The sequence below is a fragment of the Ochotona curzoniae genome, unplaced genomic scaffold (genome assembly GCF_017591425.1).
Source record: "Ochotona curzoniae isolate NIBS_2020 unplaced genomic scaffold, NIBS_Ocur_1.0 contig_2599, whole genome shotgun sequence".
In the NCBI taxonomy this organism is placed as follows: Eukaryota; Metazoa; Chordata; class Mammalia; order Lagomorpha; family Ochotonidae; genus Ochotona; species Ochotona curzoniae.
Window position 1 is genome coordinate 11,280,658 of NW_024465520.1, and position 25,100 is coordinate 11,305,757.

At 44.7% G+C, this 25,100-nt stretch overlaps 1 protein-coding gene across 3 annotated transcripts in view; it reads left to right on the plus strand.

Moving 5' to 3' along the window:
• Positions 1-25,100, plus strand: part of KCNAB1 (potassium voltage-gated channel subfamily A member regulatory beta subunit 1) — a 370,144-nt gene that overhangs the window by 4,805 nt on the left and 340,239 nt on the right. Inside the window, exon 1 of one of the 3 annotated variants that reach the window (XM_040974844.1) lies at positions 9,829-10,070. The exons of the other annotated variants lie outside the window; for them this stretch is intronic. Within the exon in view, the coding sequence (XP_040830778.1) occupies positions 9,829-10,070 (242 nt within the window). Of the gene's footprint in view, positions 1-9,828; positions 10,071-25,100 lie in introns of those variants that run through there. 3 annotated transcript variants of the gene reach the window in all.

Consider the following 25,100-nt stretch of genomic DNA (forward strand, 5'->3'; position numbering starts at 1 on the left):
ACATTTGCCAATGGCAAAAATTCTGTGTGTTTCTGGTTAAGTCATCAATAAGGAATTGCTTGAGGACTCTTACTCTAATTTCCTTTCTGGGAAGAGGGAATTAAAATATTTGCAGTAGGTTAATTCATTTTCATGAGGGATTTGTGGATTTCATTACACTCATATTTGACGATGACCTATATTTGAAACCAAGGGTATTGTTCAATGGTTGAAGAAAGTGTTTGTGACAGAGAGGAAATTCAGAAGTTCCACATTCAAGAAATAAAGTTTCAAGAATGAGGGCCATTTTTACTAGGCCATGTCTATGCTGGACCCTCAAACAGTCTAATACAAATTTTTTATGTTGAAATATCATCCATTTCTGATTTGTCTAGTGACTTTCCAATGCTGATGTATTTCATATGGCAGATCATTTCTCTCTACATCAATGGAGGGTGCTGTAGAGTTCTGAAATTAGAGGAACACTCCAAAACAGCACCCACACATGACAGTAGTTAAATGTTAAGTTATAATTAACTTAACTTATCAAAGCATTGATTTCTTTGACTGAGAAAGGGGGCTAGATACTACTGCAGAGAACTGTTGTAAAAATTAATAGATAATGTAGAAGTAATTTAGAAGAATAATGTGCTTTTTCATGCTGTCTGAAATACAGATTGAAATATGACACTTAATATACACAACGTATATTCAAGACTAGGTAAATAGTTCAGGTTGAGTGATTCCAAGTGTACATTGCAAAATGTATGCTTCATTTGTAACCCAAGAGCTTAGTATCTTATTGTGCTCAACTAGTATTTATGAGAGTGCACTGTGATTCCTACAGATGGCTTTTCAAGGATTTCTTTAACCAATATTCTTCTGAGGAAAAGTAACTTGGAAGTAAAATACAAAAGGTTTTATGCATATTCTAGACCTAGCCAATTTAATCATTAAAATATGGGCACTTTTAACAGGATGCATAAACAAGTGAGTAAAAATGTAGGTCATAGTGATTAACACATCTCAGAAATGTTTGCTATTATCTAGGACAGTAGAGACATTGAGGCACACAGTATTTCATCCCTCTTATCAAAGCTGCTGGACTTCCCACAGTTCATTTCTGCCTACTTGCAGAAGGCCAGGTATGGTTCTGTGTGAAGACAGACAAGTGAACAGATGCAATTCTTGTTAACAGAGTAGCCCATGATCCAAGAACTTAGAAGGGTCTGGCTGACTTTATGTGAGAGAATCTGAGTTTATGCCAGAAGATTCATTCGTTGAGAATCAAACTTGAGATCAGAGAATGGATGTCCAGCAGTCACTGGTTGAGCATCTTGTTGGGCATGACCCTGCATGTGACGAATTAAGAAAGAATCTAGTTGCACACAGCCTAGAGACACGGGGCAATCATTAGGCAAATGAGAACCCCTTACATGCCACCAAGAGAGGGATCTCCGATCAATTCATATCTGATCAATCATGTCTCCATGTCTGGTGGATTAATTCCTTGTCTTTGGAATGGAAAGCCTTACTTTAGGCTGACTGTTGAACACTCCCAAGGTGTCACTTTAGCTTCACTGCCCACCATGCTGTGGTCTCCTTCAGGGTAGGATGTTAGAAAGCCTCACTTCTTACGCTACATGTCTAGCAAAGGGCTACATTGTGAAGCAGCACAGACTGGTGACAAAAGGCCGTGCCATCAAGTACACTGTGCGTGTGAAGGCTTCACCAAGCTTTTCTGCTGCTGAAGTTCCCTCTATCAAAAGACCTGGGAAGGCATGCCAGTGGTGTCCTCTGTTAGCTGAACTCAGTTTTAGAATGCAGGTTTGAGTCAGAATCATTTGCTGCTTCCTCCTGCCACCCACTCCATCACTGTAGCTGCAGCTGACTTGGACTATTCAACTTTAGCCCTTGGTGGTCACTATATGGCAGGTGCCGATGTCCTGCTTGAGATGTTAGCCGTTGCTGTGTGAGAGAGGGAAGCAGCACAGTTTTTACAAGCACCTGCCTATGTTTCTCTGAAGATGATGGTGGATGCAGTGATTTCCTCCCACTCCCCAAAGACTCCCTTGCTATGATAAACGTCCTCAAGTACCGATCTTGAAGCTTTAGCCAAAACTCTCCAGGCCAAGGATGAAGAAACAGGGGGTTTTCTGTGCCTTGGTATGTATGTAATTACCTGAATTCAAAGCTTCACTGGCTCAATGTGTCACTGGTCACCAGGTACCTGTTTGTGGTTCCCAATGCAAGAGAGACTCCTAAATGCTGACTAAGGCTACACCGTAGACAGACTTGAAATACAGCCCGTGTATCTAGAGGTGACCCTAGCTGCTAAATCTTGATCCCTCTGTGATTTGGCATAAAAAGCTTCTCTTTTATCAGGATGTATGAAGGTCCATTTGGGCAGGACCTAGGCTGATGAATGCTTGTTCTCTAAGCTGGTTTGCGGCTGGCATTGAAAATGATTCAGTAGGAGCTGGTGTGGTGGTACAGCAAGCAAATCCTCTGCCTGCAGCACTGGCATCTCATTCAGATACTGGATTATTCCCAACTGCTTCACTTCTGGTCCATCTCCCTGCTGACAGCAGGAAAAGCAGTGTGGAGAATGGTCCAAGTCCTTAGGCCTCTGCACCCAAGTGGGAAACCCAGAAGAAGTTCCTGGCTCCTAACTTCAGATCAGCTCAGCTCCATCCATTTTGGCCATTTGTTGAGTGAACCAACAGATGGACAATCTCTCTCCCAGTCTTCCGTAGATTTGATTTTCAAATTAAAACAAATAGATTAATTAATAGATATTAATAAGAAAACAATTCAGCAGAGAGGAGATGAGAGCAGAACAGATCATGTGGAGCACCATTTTAACGGAGCAGGCCATGAAGTGGTCCCAAGGAACAGAAATAACATTGGTTGCTATTCAGTCACATAATCACATTCACCTACAAGAAAGCTGAGCATTGTAGTCCATATTTGAGCCTAGGAAGTAAAGGAAATGGGTATATTGAGCAGCTTGGCCAGTCTTTGGTCTTGGCTACCAAGCTGTGGTTGGAGGAGGATGCTGAAGTAGGCTTTGGTTATTTCCTGCATGATGGAGTGACCCAAGTACTAAGTGCTTGGTGTTACTCCTGCATTCGAGCCTGGTCCAGTGCCATGGCTTTAGCCACGTGATGGGTGCATCTTCTAGTGTTCCTGCTTGCCTCTCAGCTTTCCTGTTTCCATGAGGACAGACACCTGTTCATGGTGATCTGATCTGAGCCTGGTGGGGATATGGGACTCTGTAGAAGGAAACAGCTTTTGGTGTGTCAATTCAGGAACACGCAGCTAGCATCCTGGGCCCCTATGAGTTTTTCCTGCTACTCCTCCAATTGCTTCTGGCAAGCCATGGCTCCCTGTAATGCATGCATTATTCCTCCCTCACCAGCTGGGAGACTGTGCTGCTGCCGTCGCCCCTTTCCATGGCCACAGGCACGGCTGCTGTCTCATGAGGAGGGATCAGGTGCATGGAAACAAAGGTCAGAGGGCTCTTGGGGAGCACCCAGAGAGCCCATGACTCAGTGTGTTATTTTCCAAGCTGACCAGATGTATTTTTAAGGGGCACTTTTACAACACTATGTTCATCCTTAGGAACTGTATCCAGGAAAAAAAAAATTAAAAAAAAAAGACCTGAAAAAATACAAATTAAAACTACAAAACAGTACCACTACCAAAATGGCCAAAGGCAGGGGAAAGCTCAGCTCTGGCCTTTGCTGCCACATGGGGAGTGAACCAGCAGAAGGAGGATAGTCTGTCTTTTCTTGTCCCCCCCACACAAAGGCCCAATACACACCATTTCAGCTGGGCTTCCACGCCCCCACTCTGGGTATAATCATTTTTATTCTTCCAAATAATTTGAACCTATCAAGATTAATTGGGATATTTTCCAAAGTAGTTTTGTTCACCAAAAAACACATATGAACAGTTAAGTTGTCGGAGAAGTGGAATCTAAGGAAGCAAATAACACAAGCAGAAACAAAGTTACAAACACTACTCTCTGAGTCAACAGCTTGAGTGACAGTGTTGTGTGTAGTGCATTTCTTAGTATATTCTGAAATCGGAGTCCTCCATGCCTCCTAGTGGCTTACACTCACAACCTGTGGCCTTGGGGCTGATTTGATCACCTGTTTGATCACCCGCCCCTGCCCAACGGCAGCAGCTTGAAGAGCACTTGAGGAGCACTGGTCCCCAATTCCCTCTAGGTCAGTCTATCTTTACAATGGAGAATGCGGCAATTCATTCATCAAGCATCTAACCATAGAAGCATTTGTAGTTCTTTCAGACTTTTGCTCTATGATCTTCCCAGTTCACTTTCCAGGAATGATCTAGAAAGTATAGCAAAGACAGGCCCATGATTGAAGACTGTGAACTTAAATCAGGTCTGCATAAAGAACACTGCATGCCCCATGGCTCCTACAACCACCACGATGCTGACCTTACTAGGCTCTTAGCAACAATGGCTACGTTATGACTTATGTAACTGCAGCTTAGTGAATGCTGAATTGGATATCTATAGACAAAATAGGCTAAGAAATTAGTATGTAACAGCAAACCAAGCTGCTGTCATGCTGTGTGTCCCCTGATACCACTATGCAAATCCTTACAGGATGCTGACCTCCTGCCAGCTTAATTGGTGTCACTATTCCACCAAAGTTTAAGTGCTATTACAAACTTTTCTGAAAAGATGGATATCCCAAAAGGTTACACCTGGATAATAGTAAAGGCATATTAAAAACAGAACTCCTATCCCAGCTTTAGTAACTTGTAAATGTACAAATTCTTATGCCTTTCAAAGGGTGAGTAACAAAAACAGGAATGGAGGGAGAAGTGGAAAGTGAAGAGAGAGCAGAAAGACATTTATTCCTTTTGCTGGTTAACCCCCCAAATGGACACAAAAACCCAAAGTCATGAACTCCACCCAGGTGTCTCACATGATGTAGGGATTCAGGAACTTGGGACATCTTTGTCTGCCATCCCGGGTACATTAACAGGGAGGAAACAAGGTCAGAAGCAAAGCTATGGGGACTCAAACTGGCACTCATACGGGATGCTGCTGTTGCAAGAAGCAGCTGAACCCGGTGTGCCACAAAAGCAGCTCAAGCCTCAGCCTTTCAAGGGTTCTGTGAGGTGTTACTCTTGCTGCAGCTGTGCCCAGACCACCTGCTCTCCTGGGTTTTTACAAGGAGGAAAGTCAGCAAATAAAGAGGCAGGTGAGAAAGGAGAGGGGGAAATCAACAATGGTGTGTAGCCCAAGAACAAACTTGACCTGCTTTTAGACTAAGGCTTGACTAAACCACTACGTTTCTGTTATGGGGATGGGGAAGGGAGACTCATGAAGATGAATGTGATAACTTTTCTAAATGCAGAAAATATTCATAATTAGGCCTCATTTATCTGACACTGTTAGAGAATGGACATTTTCACCCAGCAGATTTTTCTCCTGCTAGCACCTGAAATTTTAAAAATCTGTCAGGCTTTATTTTAATTTTTTCAAAGCCAAAGAACCAATTTGACAACTGTAGTTTATCTTAATAAATGTCAACTATTTACCATACCAACATGTGTGAGACACTGTATATTCTGTAAACTCGAGGTTTCACTTAGCTATTTTGAAATGTTGGTTTCTGCATCCTAGGACCTCCATCTGCATTATTTTTTCTGTATCTTCCACTTGAAGCGAGCATCACTTGCTGCCATCATTTTGCCTACTTTAAAAAGCTCTCTGCATCTTATGTGCTGCCTTAACACTGGTGAGGATTGGGGAATAAGAACACCAGTCTTGAATTATGACTGAGAAAATGTAAATGGCTTATGAATTGAGGTACTATCCCAGGAGGCTTAGAGCCTGGCTTTTGTGAAAGCCTATTTACTTATTTCCTGCTTTTTGGTTATAACCTATCCAGTATGCTATTAAAAAAAAAGTGACCTCTTAAAAAATTCAGTTGTGACTTAGTTGAACTAATATTTAAATCTGTTTGGGAAGATGCCAAACACTGAAATTGCTCCAAGTTAACCTTCATCTTAGGATAATCCTGAGAGATTTTAGCAAAGCAAGCCTTGTAAAGCACAATTTTTCAGAATGTTGATAGGACTTGTATATTTCAAATATTATAAATTTCCCCGCCATTGAGAACATACTACCACGAAGTTAGCAAAGTGAGCATTCCATTTGTCTTCCACGGTAGAAATATGAGGAGGGCTTTTCGGTGCGTAACATTTTCAGCTGTGTTACCACAAAACTTTGATCAGTGACGATTACACAGTGAAATGAAATGTCAAAAGGTAGACTAGTAGTTTTGAGGATGTAAAATACATAAACAGGGACCAGTGTTGTGCTAAAATAGGCTAAGCTACAGCTTGAGAGTGCTGATTTGCGTCCTAGATGCTCTATTTCTGATCTGGTTTCATATTAATGTATCCTTGAAGGCAGCAGATACTGGCCTAGTAATTGGGTCATTGCAACCCACGTCAGTGGAGATAAAATTGGAGTTCCAGACTCCGGACTGGACCAGTCCTTACTCTGGTGGTGTTTGGGGAGTGAACCTTCAGTTAAAGCATCTTCTCTTCCTCAGTCTAGCTATCTCTTTGTGTTGCTTTTTTTTTTTTCTTTTTAAGATGAAAATATTGGGCAGAGGGCCTGGCACAATGGCTGACCTGGCCAATCCACCAGTTCGAAGCACCGAAATTCTTCATGGGCACCAGTTCATATCCTGGCTGCTCCACCCACCCCTGATTCAACTCCCTGCCTATGGCCTGGGAAAGCAGTTGATGATGGCCCAAAGCCCCGGGACCCTGCAACCCATGCAGGAGGCCTGGAAGAAGCTCCAGGCTCCCCACCCCGGATCAACTCAGCTCCAGCTGCTGCAGCCACCAAGCATCAGATGAATCAGTGGACGGAAGATCCTTCCCTCTGTTTCTCCTTCTCCCTGTAAACTAGAACTTCCAATAAAAATAAACAAATCTTCAAAGAGAGAGAGAGAGAGAGAGAGAGAGAGAGAGAACTACTTCACTGAGTAGAGTTCCAGAAGAGTTGCACATTTATAACAATAATCCTCTCTTCTGGTTCTGGTGTTATGGTGCAGCATGCTGAGCCACTGCCTTTACCACCGGCATCCTATATGGACACTGGTTGAATCTTTCTGTTGCCTTGACATGCGAGTAGATGAAAATATATAAATGGACATTAAAAAGAGAAACAAATCACATGTACGGGCAGAGCACATGTAGATCTGTGCAGGCCTTGCGCCTTCAGAAGTTGAAATGGAAAATTCAGAGAGATTAAGATATTCAAGTAGTGTAAAGTTCAAGATAATCAAGTAGTGTAAGGTTATTTTTTTTCTAAGATTTGAAAGTCAGTTACAGAAAGGGAGGGAAGAGATCTTCTATCCACTGGTTTACTCCCCAAATGGCTACAATGCCAAGGTTAAATCCAGCACCCAGGAGCTTCATCTGGATCTGCCACATGGATGGCAGGGCCCCAAAACACTTGTGCCATCTTCTGCTGTTGTCCAAGGCTTGTTAGCTGGAGTAGAAGACCAGCCAGGACTTGAACCAGCATCATAAGGGATGTTGGCATTGCAGGCAGAGGCTTTACATGCTAAACCACAGTGTCAATCCTATCAACTAGTGGGCTATTGGCCAAAGATTTAATTTACTACCTACTTGACCTCCAGGCCTGTGCTCTTGCTAACTTGCATTGGATTCTAGTCCTCATAATGCCTGACTGCCCAATATCAACAATTTACGTGACTGTTGCCTTAATTGCCAACCCAGCCTCTCTGGCCTTGTCTCTGACAAGTTCCAAATTCTACAACAATCATGTGTGGAAGAACACAGGTGGATCCCAGGGCCAAGCAAGTGCCTCCAGATGATGGTTTCACAGATGTTTCTTAGTGTCTTACGACACTCAGTTTAAAACTGCTCTCAATTTGTATTGATCATCAAAGTGAGCCCTTACTAAGTATAATTTCTACTCTACATTCAAACCGGGACCTCTCATGACACTGATCAACTTTAGAACTTGATGAAAAGAAACTTCAATTTCAGGCAACTGTTGGCTTTCTCCTGCTCTCCTGTCTCCTGCTCTGGCTCCAAACTGAGGGGACAGAGAGAGAAGGGTGCCTAGGGGTGGGCTCCTGTCTCATGATTCAGGATCTGCTCTGCCAGGTCACCTCTGTCTCTTTCCTGAAAGGAACTTCGGCAGGTTCAACCTCCAGATGTTCTCAATCCAAGGAACCACTTCTATGGCTCACACAGATTTACCTAACAGCTCTCGTGAGAGAGAGAAAATATTTCTTAACTCCACCCTACCACATGCTTCCTTTTTTTTTTTTTTTAAAGCGTTCATGGACTCTTTTCTTTCTTTCTTTCTTTCTTTCTTTCTTTCTTTCTTTCTTTCTTTCTTTCTTTCTTTCTTTCTTCCTTTCTTTCTTTCTTTCTTTCTTTCTTTCTTTCTTTCGAAAGGCAAAGATATTTATTTGAAAGGCAGCGTTACAGATAGAAAAAGTAGGAGAGAGAGAGGAGAGAGAGAAAGAGAAGAAGAAATCTTCCATCCACTGGTTCACTCCCCAAATGGCTGTAGTGGCCACAGCTGAGCCAATCTGAAGATGGGAGTCAGTAGCTTCTTCTGCGCTTCCCACATGGGTGCAGGGGCCCAAGGTCATCATCATCCTTTGCTGCTTTCCCAGGCTGCAAGCAGGCACCTGGGTCAAAAGTGGAGTAGCCAGGACACAAACAGGTGCCCATATGGGAACCCATACCTGGCTCCTACTCCTGGCTCCAACTTCCTGCTAATGCGGAAGACCCAAGGAGACAGTTGTGATATTGCAAAGGATTGGGCATCTGCCATCCACATGGGAGCCCTGGATTGAGAGAGAGTCTCTATCTGTTCAGTACTCCCACCCCACAATGTTAGCAATGGCTAAGACTGAGCCAGATCAAAGCCAGTCCCCGGAACTCCATCTGGGTCTCCAACAGAGCTGGCAGGGAGCCACAATTTATTAGAATTAGCAGAATGCTAGATCAAAACTGGGGTAGCCAGAACTCGATCCGGGTGTGAAGGTGAAGAATGTCGGCATCCACCCCAAGATAAATAAGAGTTAACGCAAGGGTTCATTCATTTTGGAGTTATTTGTTTTGATTCTGGGTTTCAGGTTGCTCTAGAACCATTTGTAGAAAAGCTAGCTTTCTCCATAGACTCTCCTGATACCTTTGTCGAAAAAGTTGGTTATGTCTATGTGGGCCCTTTGCTGCTTATAGGTTAAGAACTTGTTGATAGTTTCTTTCATTTGTCAGCTGTATCTGAAAAAGCAAAGGGTTAATGGATATTTAACCCACGTGAATCATTCTATTAGCATGAAAATTATTTGTAAAATCCTTGATAATGTTGAGAAGTCCCATCAGACATTCATAAATCATTCCCAAGGCATTACAGTCCTTAGGAACTCATATTTGGCCGTTATCCTAACAAAATATTTCCTTTTAGCTAAATAGCAAGGCATGGGAAAGCGTGCCCACATTTTTTCCACAGAGCCAAAACGTGGTTTCTTATATTTGACTTTGAGAACTTTTAAAAGGAATGAGAAAAGTGATTGGTTCCCTTCAGGCTGCTCCTTGCCCAGGCCTGGATGGCTCCATCAGCTCTACAGGGAACTTCTGTGCCAGCTCCTGCACAGAAAAAAAAAAAAATGAGGGGAGAAATTGAAAACACGCAGGCTCTTTTTAGGGTCACATGAAAGCCTAGCAACCTGAGTCCATCGCAGCCAGTCTTAGAGCTAAGCGCTATGAAACCAGCCCAGCCTCTTTGGGTTTAGAAGCATGCATCTGTATAAGCCCGCCTGTGCGGATATTCCCAGCCCCAAGCTGGGCCTACCAAGGAGCAGCGAATCTGCTCTGAAATGCAGAAGACATCTTATGGTTACTAAGCCTCAGCCCCAGGAAGCCTGCTGGCCCGGTAAACCCAGCGGACCTGTGGAGCAGAAAAACCTGGAGAGATTTTTACGTGTCCATGGAGTTTCCTTGCGGAAAACCACCAAGGCCGAGACAGGCATGGCTTACAGGTACTGTTGACTGCAATGGTAGAGAAGCAGGGCACTGCACGGAAGTCAGAGATGGTTGGCTTCTGTTGAAAGAGATAAGGGTTGAAGCAATACAGAATGTTATAAAAAAAGGATGGTCATGTGGTGAGCTCTTTTCCTTGGGTTACCTCACCGTCTTGTGTGTTCAATTCTCTTTGTCTTCTCAGAGGCAGTCCGGCTCAGCTGGTCCCCGCCCTGGGCTGCTGGTGAGAGCATCGGCAGCTCTGGATAGGGAGGTGATTCAGCAGGTCTAGGAGGAGAGTTCCCGAGGGATGAGTAGAATTTTTTTTTTCAAGTTGTCTGTGCTTCAAGACTGTTATTTCCTTTTGAACCTGAATCATGGTCTGTGCTAATTGCTAATGAAGTGGCTCAAGTTCTTCTGGAAGTAATTATCAATATTATCAGGATAGCCCAAGACAGATGACTGGTTGTGCATGACCCTTCCAATACTGTTGTTTATTTTGTGAAAGGTTAATGAAAGGGAGAAACTTATTATTTTCCTGTTACGGGCGTGGGTATGTGATCTTTGTAAGTTACTCTAAGATATGATGTATAGCTCCTTTTCAGAGCGATTACTGTTCTAGAACTCTCTAAGGCATGCCTGTGCTTAGCTAAATCGCCCAGCAGCCCTTGTCCCAAAACTTCCTTGGTCTGCCTCTGGAATGTGGAAGCTCTTGGAGGTTGACTAAAAGCTGTTCAGAAAGGCAGGGGCATTGCCAACTGGGCAAACAATGGAGCATTTGAGGAGAGCAATTGTCCTAGCTCAAGTCGCAACTGGCTCTTTCTGTACAAGCCGCTCCTGCGATTTCACTGTTCCGTCATTGGAAGTTCTAATTCAGGGCAGTAGCTTCTGCCCTAGTTTATCAGCTCATCTTGCTAATTTACCATGATGCAGTCCTTCTCTGGAGACCCATGTATTCTTACAGGCTCTTTATGGAATAAAGGACTTACATGGAAGAGGAATGGACTCTTCTAGACTTACAGGGAGCACCGAGCAGGTTCCCCCATCATGCACTAGAAGTGGAGCCCCCCAAAATCTCACCGATGGCTTTGCTCACTGGGGTTGAGGAGGAGTGCCTGCCATGCCCATCTCAAAGCCAGGAGCTTCAAACTCAGTGTGACACTTGCACACATGGTTGGCAAGAACTCATCCATCCACCTGGGCTCCTGTTGTTGCCCCTTGGGCTGTATCTGTGTTCATGTATTTGTCAGGGGGTGTTCCCATGAACTCACCTCAATCATTAGTCACCCCACCTACTCTCTCAGAAATCTTAGTTCGGTAATCTTGATGCTATGGGCCAATGTGTGGCTGAATGTATGTGCTCATTTGGACTTTTTAGAGGGTGATGAAGTGGAGACCATTTATTTAACGAAAGCAGAGCTGATCCAGTTGCAGCTGGGGTCTGGAGCCCACATGCTGGACGGTAGCAGTGGTTGCCCTCTACCTCGGGGTGACACACCAGGTCAGGGGCTACTGCCACCTTGTGGACGCCGTGTCCTGCTCACTGAACATCACGCGCTGCTGTACCCAACTCTGCAAGAAACGTGACTCATGTGACTGCTGTTCAGAGTCAGACTTAGAGCAGAGGCAGCTGCCGTAAGAATGATCCCTGGCCACTGGAAGTACTTAAGGCATCCAATTAAGCTGAATTTGCTGTGTCTGCCACATCACCCCAGTATCCTTCCATCACCCCGACCAGATTTCTGTGGTATTTCCTTGATTATTCCTTCAAAACACATTTTCATTATCTTTACTTAAAAGATTATCCTTTAAAGCATATTAGAGGGATTCTCTTGGTTTTTCCCCAACTTGGTTTTCACCTTGATGTTTACAAACATGGGTAGAATTAGGAGCCAGCTTAACTTTTACGTTATTATTTTGCTATTGTTATTTTTCCCAGGAAAAGAGGAGTTGGAAGGGAGCCAAGTGTGTATTAAAACGCCTTTTTTCTTGTGCTTTTTATTTTGTTCTTTTTGAAAGGGTATTATTTCCCATGTAGTAGAAAGAGAATGGGTGACCAGGATTCAGATTTCAGTGGGATATGGAGTTGTGTGGCACAGGGGCAGCTGTGACCTAGAAATGTCGAGTACTCAGAGACACTCACCGAACACAGGCACCCTTTCTGCTTACTGGGTAACATCTGTTGATGAGGCTACAGAAGGATGCCAGTCCTGCAGCTAAGCACAGGAATGGCAAGAGAATATTCCCAGAAACAAAGGACTACAACACTTGCGTGTGTGTAATTCACACGGTAGGGTTCCACACTGAGCTGTGTGTTCTGAGAGGTCTGGAAGACCTGGGGAAGCGTTTTCTCTTCCTAATTTGGTCAAATGCCATCGCTGCCTTCAGCCCAATACCAGCTGCTTGGCTGCCTTGAGAGAGCATTATGTTGTGTTGCCATGGAGACTCGGTTTTATTTCTAACTAAGGTTGACCAGGAGAGGAAAGAACTCAGTAAATACATGAACACGTATATCAGCTGACCCTGAAGGAAGTTGTTCAAATGTAGCATTAAAAAAGTGCCAAATTGTTGTGTAGATCTTTCTGCTGGATTAGGATTTTCAACAAAAACAGGATCTCCTAAAATCTTTTTATTGGTGGCTATAAAATAGTCTCCCAAGTGGCTTTTCCTGTCATTTCCAAGGGGCTGGAAGTCAATTGTCTCTATTACAGAGCCTTGGACTCTGAGCTGGACGGTAACCAAAGCCTGAGACAACGCTAGAATGTATCGAGGGATAGATTAATGGAAGAAGTGTGAAACACCACCAGGATAAGTCGGGAATCAGCAGATGTCTAGCTATCAAGCTGTTTTACAATGCTAACACTGGTAAGAGGAGCTCAACAGTTGTGAAAATAGTCCTAATTCGGAGGCCAGTACACCTTTCCAGTAAAGGGCCAGGTGGGAAGCACTTTAGACCTGAGGCCCACGTTCACTTGAGTCATGGCTACTGGGGTCTGCCCTTACAGCGCACAATCAGGCACTGACAAGGCATATGTGAGTGGGTGGAGCTGCGGCACAATAAAACTTCAACACTGAAATGTGAATTTTATGTCATTTGAATATATCACAAAGGGAGCTTTCTACCCTCCCAAACTAACAAAAAATATTAATATGTGTTCTTAGCTTGTGAGCCATACCAAGAGGCGCCAGGCTGGATCTGGCTATTGGGGCCACAGATTGTCAACTCTGCCTGCTGTAGGAAACAAAGCTTCCCGTTGCACCTGTGTGTGTTTGGTTTGGTACATCTTTATTTCTGATTACCAAATGCAGCTATGGCGCCCAGAGGCATATGGTTCTGAAAGACAAAAGATAAATTTAAAAGAAGAGGGGCAGGAAGGGAAGACAGCATGAAGCTTGGAGAGGGAACACACCACGGGCCTGGCAGGGTGCCTGCACAAGGTTGCCTGCACCTGGCCCTGTGCCTCCCAGAGCAGCATTGAACTGTAAAGAAGGAACTGGAGGCATTTCGGCACCACAGCTCCTGGGGGTGGACAAGCCAGCTGTTTAGGAAAGGCAGCCCTTTCTGACAGGGAGGCCAGAGAGAAATTTCTCTCGGATTCTTCTACTTGACATGCATAACTTTCTCAACAATATCCTTCTAGCAAACACAGCAGTGAGGTTTCCTCAGCTCTTTCCCAGGAAATCTTGGATATTAGGTGGCTTAACATCACCTATTAGTATTGCCAATTACTTATAAATCAGTGAAGCCGAAGTGGGTGGGCAGTGGAGGAGATGACACTGGTTAATAGAAGTGACATCTGTCAGTTTGGCATTATTTAGGCCCCAACAATTTCCAATAATGATTTATTCATTCTCTTTCTCCTAATTTTCTCTCTCCAATGGCAGAGTTTGTCCATATTCATGCAATTGAAGAATTGCTTCTTTTCTTTTCTTTTCTTTTCTTTTCTTTTCTTTTCTTTTCTTTTCTTTTCTTTTCTTTTCTTTTCTTTTTTTTTGAAAAATAGTGTGCTATTAGTCAACCAAGGCTCAAATCTTCCATAGCTTCGAGCTGAAGGTGAGATGAGAGCAGTAGAAGCAGAGGAAAGCTGGGGGACTGTTGCAATTACCAACACAGGTTTGATGCTGGAGTTAATTTGCTCCCATTTCTGACCTCACAGCTGAAAAGGTCAAGGCTCAGAGATGCTGGGTGACTTGGCTGAAGTCGCATTTCCAGCTTCCATCAAAGCTGGCCCTGGATACCCTGACCTTTGAGTCCAAGTCCGATGCTTTCTCCTTAATCTCCTTGTTTATTCTCAGCTCCTTGGCCCCTGTCTCACCTAGAACATGCCAACACACACACACACGCACACGCACACGCGTGTGACCTCCTGGCGGTGAGTGCTCCTTCGACTTTTCCAGGCTCTCCTCTTGTTGCTCTGCCACTAGCCTCTGTCCTGCGGCTCCACACACTGGCCCTCCCTCCCTTGCTCTGAACCATGAGTCTCCACTGATCATCACTCATTGTCTGAATGGACTCTTCTTTGCCAAGCTTCTTGAATCCAACTATAGCTTCTCCCTTCTCACCAAGAGCATGGACCAGGCTCTGTTTGATGTGGGCAGAAGTTGTGAGGTGTATGTGTGTTAGTCTCAACACTATGCTGTCATCACCTTGAACACAAGGACTCGGGTTTAGGAGGCTTTGCAGTCTTGTAGCAGATTGTGTTTAAAAAGTGCTTGCTCCCTGTGTGTTGCCTGACCGAGGTGCCCATTCAGGAGGTGAGAGGTAGGAAGAGCAAGGCAGAGCTCTCTCAGTGTCTCAGGAGGTAAGGGTATGCTGCTCACTGAGTCACAGCATCCTCATCTGTGGCACAGACATGATTCAAACGTCCTCACCACAGTGTTGTGAGACTTGCATAACTGTAAATGAGACCACGAGTGGCTCACTGCCCACTGCTGCTGGAGTTCAAGAGTTCCCTTGCTCAAGTCTCCTTTGTAACCAGTGCGGGGAACCCATCGCTTAGTCATCTTGAGGGTTTGAGAAAGAAGAAGTGTGTGAATTAGACAAAAGCCAATGGATTCTGACAGGTGGAATCCTGAGCAACTCTAACAAAAGAGCCCTCCTTTCCTCACCTGCTTTGGCAAAGTCCTTGCCTCTATCAGAACAAATCTAGTTTCTGCTGGGAATATGGGTTTTCTCCTTTGTTTCCACTGCAAACACAGGCTGGCGCTGGAGCAAATTACTCTCTAAATGGTGTAATAGGAAACTGTCTTTTGCCAACCTCCCTTTCCAGCTTTGCATCTAGAATGAAAACAGTTGAGATAGAATGAAGTTCAAAGGGTTAAAGCTCCTACCAGCCTGCGGTGCCCATGTCATCAGTCTGTCACAGTGCATGAGATTCTCCTTAGATGGGACATCAGTCTGCAGCCGTGTTCCCATGTCAGTGTGCTGGGAGTTCAAGTCCTGGCTCCACTTGCCAATTCCAGCGACTTGTTAATGTTCACCCTGGGAGCAGCCCATGGGGTTGGGTACCTGCCGCCCCATGGGAGATTCAGATTGAATTCCTAGCTCTTGACTTCTGTCTGTCCTCATCCTGGCTGTTGTGAGCATTTGGGGAGAGTATATCGTGTATGGGTGCTGTCTGTCTGTCTCTGCCCAACCTGAGCTCAGAGGAGATGAGTCAGAACTCAAATGCTTGAGACCAGCACAGTGCTACACACTGGTGGGGCCTGGGATCAGGGGTGAGCTGGAGAAGAGGAGAGAGACAGCCACCTTGTCCACCTGGCACACAGACACCCAAGGATCAAAAGGCATTGGGTAACTAACAGAGTTTCGATTGATCTTTATTTTAGCAAAGCTTCAAAGAAGTGGGAAGGACTGTCTTTCATTCTGAGCACCTGTTGCTGGGTCTGTCACAGTGACAACGTGATGTTCCAGCACAGGGGTTTGAAGATCCACTTCCCTTCTCCCCACTCCAGTCCTGGCTTCCTTGTCTTTGGAATGAAACTCAGCAGTCTTTCTTGCCAAGGGACATAGACTGGGCACCCAGGAGAAACGGTTCCTCATGCCCCTTCTGCTTTCATGGTTTGCAAGGCAACACGGTGAGGAAGCAGAGCGTATCTGTTCCTACATTGAACTCCTTGTCCTCCCGGCCTTCCCCACCCAGCCAAACAGCCTTTCACCACGGATCTCGGGGACTGCTTCTGTTTCTGCACTGCACGGCACACTTAGACCTGCTTGAAGAACAGCTATGGCTGCAGCTGTGAAAATCAATATCCCAAGAATAAAATAAAATAAAAGTGGGAGGCAAGAGTAAAAAAAAAAAAAAAGAAAGAAAGAAAATCAATATTCCAGAAAAAAAAACCTACTCCTTGTGCACGGGGTTGTATTTACAAAATGCCTACGTGATTTATTTTAGACTGGCTAATTTGGGTTAGCCCTGGTCCTGTGCTAATTTGCTCCAGGCCCTCTGGCTATGTTTCTCCTTGCACCAGTACTTTGGGAGGAACATAAAGCCTAGCTTATTATTGGAGACTTGAATTGGCTGCTGGTGAGGGGCCGGTGAAAGCAGCCTCTTCAGAAGGAGCCAAACGTGTTTGCTTTCCATGGATCAAAACAGAAATTCTAAAATAAGCATGTTATGAAAGTGTCCCCTTAGATTAAAAAGAAAAAAAAAAGCTTTAGAATTTGAGCAGAAGTGAGAGGGGATGCTGCTTGGACTTGCAATATTATTGGGAGGGTGGAAATTCTATCTGTTTTGAAATCTCATGTGGTTTTCCAGGGTAGCAGTCAGGTTTGTGGAACACAGAGAAAATACTAGAAACTCAGAGCTTGAGGACAATGCTAAATGACACAAACACATTTTATCATATCAAAATTTCAGTCAGAAGTTATATCTGAAAAAAAAATTAAGCGTTTTAAATCTGATTTTTGTAACCAACTGTGGGCTAAGTAAGCCTATGTGACAGAACTTTCTGAATTCACCTGCAGTTCCCATGAACACCACTGGGGTGTGCTATTCCATCAAGAAAGGAAACTTCCCCCAAAATGGTGGCTGATAGGAGGCAATTCATACAATTCTAGAACGGAAATTTAACTTTGAATGTATGTATGTATTCCTCTTGATGGGGACAAGAGGAAATTTGCTGTTGTCAGAGAAAAAGAAATATGAGAGTGTGTCTGAGATTCTGAGAAGTCCTGATCCTTTATCAGACTTGCAGGTGTTATAACCTAACCCAGGTGTGTGTGTGTATGATTTGTTAATTTTTTAAAGGCAAAGTGATATAGAAGGAGAGATAAGAGATAGAGTCTTCCAACCACTGCTTCGTTCCTCAAATGGCTGTGACCACCAAGTCTGGACCCAGACTACCAAGTAGGAACTCCATCTGGGTCTACCATGTTGTTGGCAGAGACGGGCCATCTTCCACTGCTTTCCTAGCTACATTAGCAGGATGCTGGATGGGAAGCAGAGCATCTGGGGCTTGGATTGGCATTCCAACATCAACTGCTGACTTGCAGTCAGTGGCTTAACTTGCAGGCCGGAATGCCGATCCACCCAGGTAGGTATCTGTCTAGGAGTTCCATAGCACAGGGACTCTGTCAGGCTACACATTTCTGGATATGGCCAGTGGGGAAAGGAAAGTAGGTGTCTCATTCCCACCCTTCCTTCATAGAGTGTTCTGGAAAATGTGCAAAGGTTAGCTGAAAGCCCACCAGTGTTCTGAGAATCGTAGCCCTTCAGTCTGGCTATGACGAGCTAGGGCAGCGGTTTCCCTCCTCCCCCGCCCCCACTGTTCACTTTCTGTTATCATGAGTCACCTCCTCATGATGAATACCTTTGCCTCCCCTCAAGTGATTCTGCTGCTTGCACTTAGCTAATGAACAACTGGGGCTTCTCAATATTTCAGATATATCAGATGTCTGAAAATGCATGCATACTCACAGCAATGAATCTCCAGTGGTCGGGGGTAGAAGAGCTATATTCAGAAAAGCTCTCTAGTTGTTAAAGCCAACACTTAGAAAATTTTTTTTGAAAGTAATTTCAAATCTATGAGAAGTTTGTAAATATAATATAACGATCTCTATGTTATTTTTTGAATGTGTTGTTAATGTTTTGCTCCTTGCTCCTGGTCTTACAAGCTCCATTTCTACAACCCCCCCTCCCTCCCCATTTGTTTTTGCAAGGCTCTGGAGCATAATTTGCAAGTCTCTTAGCAGTAAGGATGTTCTATCCTAAATCTTCCTGTAAATCACCAATATTTACATTCACTGAATACCTACCATTCATTTTCCTGTCAACCAAAAACATATTTCATGCCTTTACAGTCTTTTTTAAAGACTAGAACCCAGAACTGAATCATGTATTGTATCTTGTTGTCGTTTCTTTTAGGTCTTTATCACCATGGGCCAGTTTGGGAGGGAGAGCTGGGTGGGTGGGAAGAGCCCTGGCTAAGTGCAAGTTGGCCTTCGTTTGGAGGGTGTCATTGTGGACTGCGCAGTCACTGGGCCTGTATGAGGGTCTTCTGGTCCAGGCCCCTGTTCCTGCATTATAGACTGTCTTGCAGGGCTTCCAACAAGGTCCACCATGTTTTTTATCTGGAACATTGGATTTGAGACTGTGGCAGAACCCAAGGGTATACTGCCCCGTTAATCTCTGTAGGTTCGTCATCTGTTTGTCTGCTCAGCATGCCCAGTGTGGTCTGGGTGTTGGTGGTGGCTGCGCTGAGTCCCCAGGAATGTGTAGAGAAGTGGCGGAAGGTCCTGTGAGTACTGGGGTGGGAAGGACAGAGGCCAGGAGCACAGGTGTAGTTGTGCTCTTCATTCAGGTGACTGTAAAAGAGCTGGGTCAGGGAACCATGGGGCCACAGGCTGGCTCAGGGGGCTGCCGGCTTGTCACAGGCTGGGCTTGTCTCAGTTGAGAGCAAGTCCTGGCTTTGGTCTTGGTGTGTCCATTGGGGAAAGGGTACAAGCCATCAGGGGTTCCGTGGAGCAGTTTTAGATGAAGAATTTTGATCCAATTGTCTGTAGTCATTTTCCTTGATTTGATTTTCCTCTTAAGTAGTTAAGGCAGAATGAAGGAGAAGCTTGGTGACTGTGGAGTGTGGGTGTGGAAGTGGTCAGTGGTTCACCCTGCTTGTGGAATTTTACAGCTCTCCTCTCTCAGCAGTGACAACACCTGCGGTTAGAGACCTCTTGTTTCCTGACATGACCACTGGCTAGGCCTAGCATCTCTGCATGCCATTTCTCAAAAGGCTCCTGTTCATTGTAGCGAAAGTGTTGAATTGGCTCCACCTTCCAACCTTGCTTGTTTACTCTATGTTATCTGTCTCTCTCTGCTGGAGTGTGAATTTCAGAAGAGCAGGCTTTTTTGTGTGTATGGTTAATTGCAGCATTGCTGGAATCTGACAAGTAGTGTAGAACTTAGTAAATATTTGTCCAATCAATGAATTATTAAGCATAAGTATAACAAAGGGGACTTCACTGCTGGCTGGAAGACAATCTGCCAGATAATTCAGGCAAGAAAATCATTCCACAGGCTCCCCCACCCTTAGACTCCCTGGTTTGCTTTCTTTACTAAAACTTCCAAGATGGCTTTAAGATGCCCAGTACTTAATGGCATTACTGCCATAGGTAATAGATCCTTAAATCTTGCATTTTAAGACACTTTGGTGTTGCCTTATCATGTTTGCCATAATGTCGTGGCCCTCTTTGTTTCTGCTTCTTTTCAGATACCCATCTTGTTTTCACTCTTCAGTCATTTGTGAATTCTTGTGTCACCTTGTCTGAGCCATGGATGCCCAGACACTAGGTCAGACACTGCCCTGGTTATGCCTGGGAGGGTATTTTTTGATGGGCTGTCTTCCTCAGTGTGCTTGGGCATCATTCAGTGAATCATGAATTCAAGGCTTTAGTAGAACCAACTAGACTTACTAGGAGGGAACTCCCCCTTTCTAACTGGGCTGGGAAGTCAGGCTTTACCTGATTTCACATTTGAACTTGACCCTGTCTGCTTTCCTGATTGTCAGGTTTTTGGATTTGGACTGAAATGGATGGCGTCTCCTGGGTTTCCAGCTCACAGCTGTGAATCCTAGGCTTTCGCAGCCTCTATTGCCATGAGCAGATTCCTTGTAGGAAATCTCTCTCCCATACTCTCCTACCACATCTTCTCTCGTGCAAAGTTACTCTGGAAACACTGACTGACAGATTTCTCACCATGATTTCCTTCAGAACGTGCTCTGTGGCCTCACTGCCAGCCCCAGCCCTGTTGGGCTCCTGAGCCACCTTGACTGGCTTTTGCTCAGCCTGGATTCTTCTTTCTGCTCAGTGTGGTGTTTCCCAAGGAGGAGCTCTGCAGCTTCGGATCCAGTGTACTCAAGTCACAGAGCCATGGGCCTCTACTTCTCCAAGCTTCTTCCCACTGCTTGTCCACCAGACCTATTAGCATATCATCTTTAAGTTCACTGTTGTTATCATTACAACATGGAGGTTATCATCTCATTATGACAACCAGGCAACATGTCCCAAAAGGTGAAAATCACGTCTGGACAGTCATCTCTCCTGTCAGGATTCCTAGTCAACCTATCTTCTTAGACAAATATGTTAGAGAGTATTCTTTCTAGTCGGTGTACTTGAATGTTAGTGGGTTCTAAGGATACCTTCTTGTTTTGGTTTTCTATCAGCTCTCTGGCCCACATGAAGGAACCCTTTAAGTGGTGATCAGCACGTGGGGCTGAACCTTGGAGCTATAATCAAATCTATTGATTTTTCCAAGCAGAAGCAGCCCCAGTTACTCCTTGTAAAAGACCCTAACCTGTTCAGTTCAATAGAGCTTAGCATTGTTCCTAAGGCTGGGCAATGGTATTGCGAGAATCAGACCTTTTCACTTCCAGGGATTTAACTCTGTGTGGGAACCTGAGACTCAGTGACATGGACAGAGTCCATGTGACTTCTTTCTGTTCCTCCCTCACCAACAGTTCATGTTGAGGGGCTTCTATTTCTGTCTTCACATTCATTGTTTCTTGGTTTCTGCATTACAATATGTGTTTACTAAATATATATTCTGCAAGTTTTATGACTTTCAAAATTGTTTGGTGATCCAAAGCACATTCTCCTAGGAGCTGATAAATTAGATAGCCAAATCTACTAATACTTATTTTATAATAGCACTGATAACACTGTTAGTGAAGGTATTTTGTAAAATCAATAGTCATCTTTGCTGTTGCATGCACAAAAATCTATATTTTACTGTTTCTACCTTTACACAGTAGATTTGTTCTTTCATTAAACAGCTGTTAACCAGGTGCCTGCCTGGTAGTATGATTCCACACATTGGGGAAATAGCAGGAAAGACAGCTTTACGTTTTAAGCATCCTTGAGAATCTCACTCTAGTGGGGGATATGGCAGATAATAAACAGAAAAGATAACACTTGCGAGAAAGGTAAGTCTGGAAAATTACAAAGCACAGATGGCGAGTGAGTGTGTGTGTGTCATAGAACAGCCATTTTTATTTTTTATTATTTGCAGATTGAGTTTCCTGTGTTATTTTTGTTTTCTTTAAAAGGTTTATTTAATTTTTTATTGGAAAGGGAGGTTTACAAAGAGGATATCCAGAGAGAAAAATCTTCCATTTTCTGGTTCACTCCCCACATGGCCACAGCTGCTTCAGCTAAGCTGGTCCAAAGCCAGGAACCAGGAGCTTCTTTTGGGTCTCCCATGTGGGTGCAGGGCCCCAAGGCTTTGGGCCATCCTCGACTGCTTTCCCAGGCCACAAGCAGGGAGCTGGATGGAAAGTGGAGCAGCTGGAATGTGAACCGCTTCCTATATGAGATCTAGTGCTTGAGGGAGGATAATTAGTCAACTGAACCATTGTGCTGGACCCACATGTTATTTTTATCTATATAAAATGAATAAGGAGGCTAAAGAAGGCCCTCTCCTTCTCTCTCACTTCTACTCCCCTCCCCTCTCCTTTTCTCTTTTTCTTCCTTCCTTCCTTCCTTCCTTCCTTCCTTCCTTCCTTCCTTCCTTCCTTCCTTCCTTCCTTCCTTCCTTCCTTCCTTCCTTCCTTCCTTCCTTCCATCCTTGCTTTCTTCTTTCTTTCCTTCCTTCCTTCCTTTCATTCTTTTTTTCATTTTATAACTCCAAAAGTGTATAGAGTAATAGCATCAGCAGGAGGCATCTAGGGTGCAGTTCAGCACAACCAACTTCGGGGATTCCTATTGTTCTCTCCCAAAGGCACTTGTATGCAGTCCAACATGTGACAATGTGTACAGAGCACAGCCAATCAGGAAAATTTGCCTGGGCCCTGTATCCAGAGGTTTTGCTGGAATTTGGTCCTGTAAGCACAGCTGGCTGCCTTCATTTATCATTGCAGAAGTTAGAGGTTGTGTTGATGGCATGTGGCTCAAGGCCCTCACGATAAACCGAACACTCAGCATGACCTAAGGCTCCAGGAAAAACAAAGGCATTGTTATCAGGTAGTACAGTCCAAGATCACATGTGGCTGCGATCAGTGTCATTCATGGAACCCTGGCAGCCGAGCACCCGGAAGCTTCTCCAAAAGCCCCTTACTGGACAGGAAATCACAGCTGACAACCTAAACGGACCCAACCCGTGACAAGAATACAGATGTTTATAAAGCTGGATTATTATCAACAATACTCCCAAACTACCTGTGTTGGCCCAAGGAAACACATATTCCCTATCTCCCAGTTGAGGACGGGAAGGCGTTGTCTTTTCCTATTGCATATTTTCTGTCTCTGCTCCTTCCTTTGTTTTGTCATCTGGAGATTTGTTTTTCTGGGTTTTAAATTTGGACTGAAATATATTTTGTTTAGTAGTTGTATCTGTTTGTAGATGGAATATATATGTATATGCAGAATATTCTGCATTGAGATTTTAATGTTGAACTGATTTGCTTTTAAAATAAAACCTATAGATGCAATATATGCCAATCAACACGGATGCAAATTAATTTAAAAGATCGCATCTCTGTAAGTCCTAGAGAAACTAACTCCAAGTGGTGTGTATCTTAAAGGAAGCTTTTTGGCTCATCCAAGTGGAAAGTCTGGAAGCGGATCCAGTCTCCACGGCCAGGACCTCATGTCTTTTTCTCTGTGTCTCTGGACCATTTGTGGTGATGTGCTTGCACTGTCAGCACCATGTCAGGGCAGGTGGCAGGCCTCACGCTCTCCTCTCAACCTCTCAGCCTGTGTTGGCCCCAGAAAACCCCTCTTAAAGCACCAGCCTGCGGGCACACAGAATGCTCTAGAACAACACCATGAGGTGCCCTCCACATGTCGATCACACCGTGCAATGAGCGAATCGGAGGGGACAGACGTGTGAGGTGCTGTGTTGTCTTGATCTCATGTCTCCTCACGTGGCAGTTGGGCGGACTCCGCTCTGCTCTTCGTGAGGTCTGTCCTGCTTCAGTCCTTGAGTTTCACTTTGGTTCTTTCTTTGTGTGGCTACGGGAATATTTTCCTCTGTTCATCTACATCCCGAGTGGCTTCTACTCTTTAGTGACTAAAATCAGAAACTCTTATCTCCTTCAACCATAGGTAAGGAGGGACATTCTAGCTTTAGAAGAATTAATTTAGCAGGGAAGGGAATACATTTTTTAATAGGGAACATATTAAAAACTCATAAAGTAGTAATCGGGCTGTGGGTGTCCTCTCCCACTGCACCGATAAATCCAGGCGCGTTCTGGGAGTCAGCGCTTCCTCACAGTCCGATTTTCTTTGCACTGTGTTGTTGCAGAGCGCCCTCCACACGCGTTCCTCGCTTGCAAAGAACAAGCACACCCACTTTCGGAACTCAAGAATTCCATAGGACTTACTTAATATACCCTCCCCGACACTTTACAAATTAGTGTTCTGAGGCGTGAAGCAGTTCAATCAACCGTGAACAGTCACACAGACACTTTGCTAACATCTAGAGAAACTTTTGACCAAAGACTTTTACCCAAGAATTCACTCTTCGCAGAAAGAACTGTTCAGCTTATTGAAGTATCTGCTAAGTGGCAGTAGAGGACGGCCCAAAACCTTGAGACCCTGCATCCATGTGCAAGACCTGGAAGAGGCTCCGGGCTCCTGGCTTCGGATCAGTTCAGCTCCGGCTGTCACAGCTGCTTGGGGAGTGAATCAACGGAGGGAAGATCTTCCTCTCTATCTCTCCTCCTATCTGTATATCTGACCTTCCAATAAAAAGTAAGTAATCTTAAAAAAAGAAGAAGAAGCAAGGAGCTCAGATTGTCATCCTGAAAAGCCTTTTGTGGCACAGTCTCACAGTGGAGCTGGTCAAAGCTGCTTCCTCAGCCCAGGCTAGAGGGCTTGAAAACACAGCTGGCCAGTGGAACACGAGGGGGAGCAGACACACGTCCGTGGCTGCATTCTGGTTTTCATTGCCACGCACACTTTGGGAGCAAGTCTGGAAGGGAGGCTACCCTGTCTCTGCTAGGCCTGGGGGTCTGTCTTGGCACACCCATGGAGGGAGGCACAGCGAAGCACCCACAGCAGCTGCGGTCGGTCGGCCTTTGTGGCTCTGCAGTGCTGCTGCGGAGTCATTGAAATCCTTCTCATTCACATGAAAGGAAAGCTGAGTGAGAGCCCTTGAATCATCACATCGCTTCTTCCTTTTCAGACTTTGCAGCCGCTCCTTAAACCACTCTCTTCCCCAGGCAATTATCTCTTCACTATAATGTATTAACTCAGAGCGACCCTGAAGACAGGACTTTGCTGCAGCTGCAGGCTTTGTGCCAAGGCTGGCCCGTGGGCAGCTCTTCAGCAGGTGCTCCAGGGCTGTGTAGGTACAGGCTGGCGCCTCCGAGTGCTCAGAAAGCGCACGAGGCACCGTTACACCCACCAGCTCGCCCCCTGTCACCCTTCGCCCTCTGTCACCCTTCGCCCTGTGGCCCATCTGTGCTTCTGTTTTCATAGGGGTTTTTGTTGGCCTTTCATTTATGACTGAACAGGAAGATAGAATAATTTGTTCAGTATATACCAACCTCCATCCTCTCCAGGGTACAGATGCCAAGAAAAAAGTGGCTATTGTTACATCAGGTCTCTGAACCTGTTG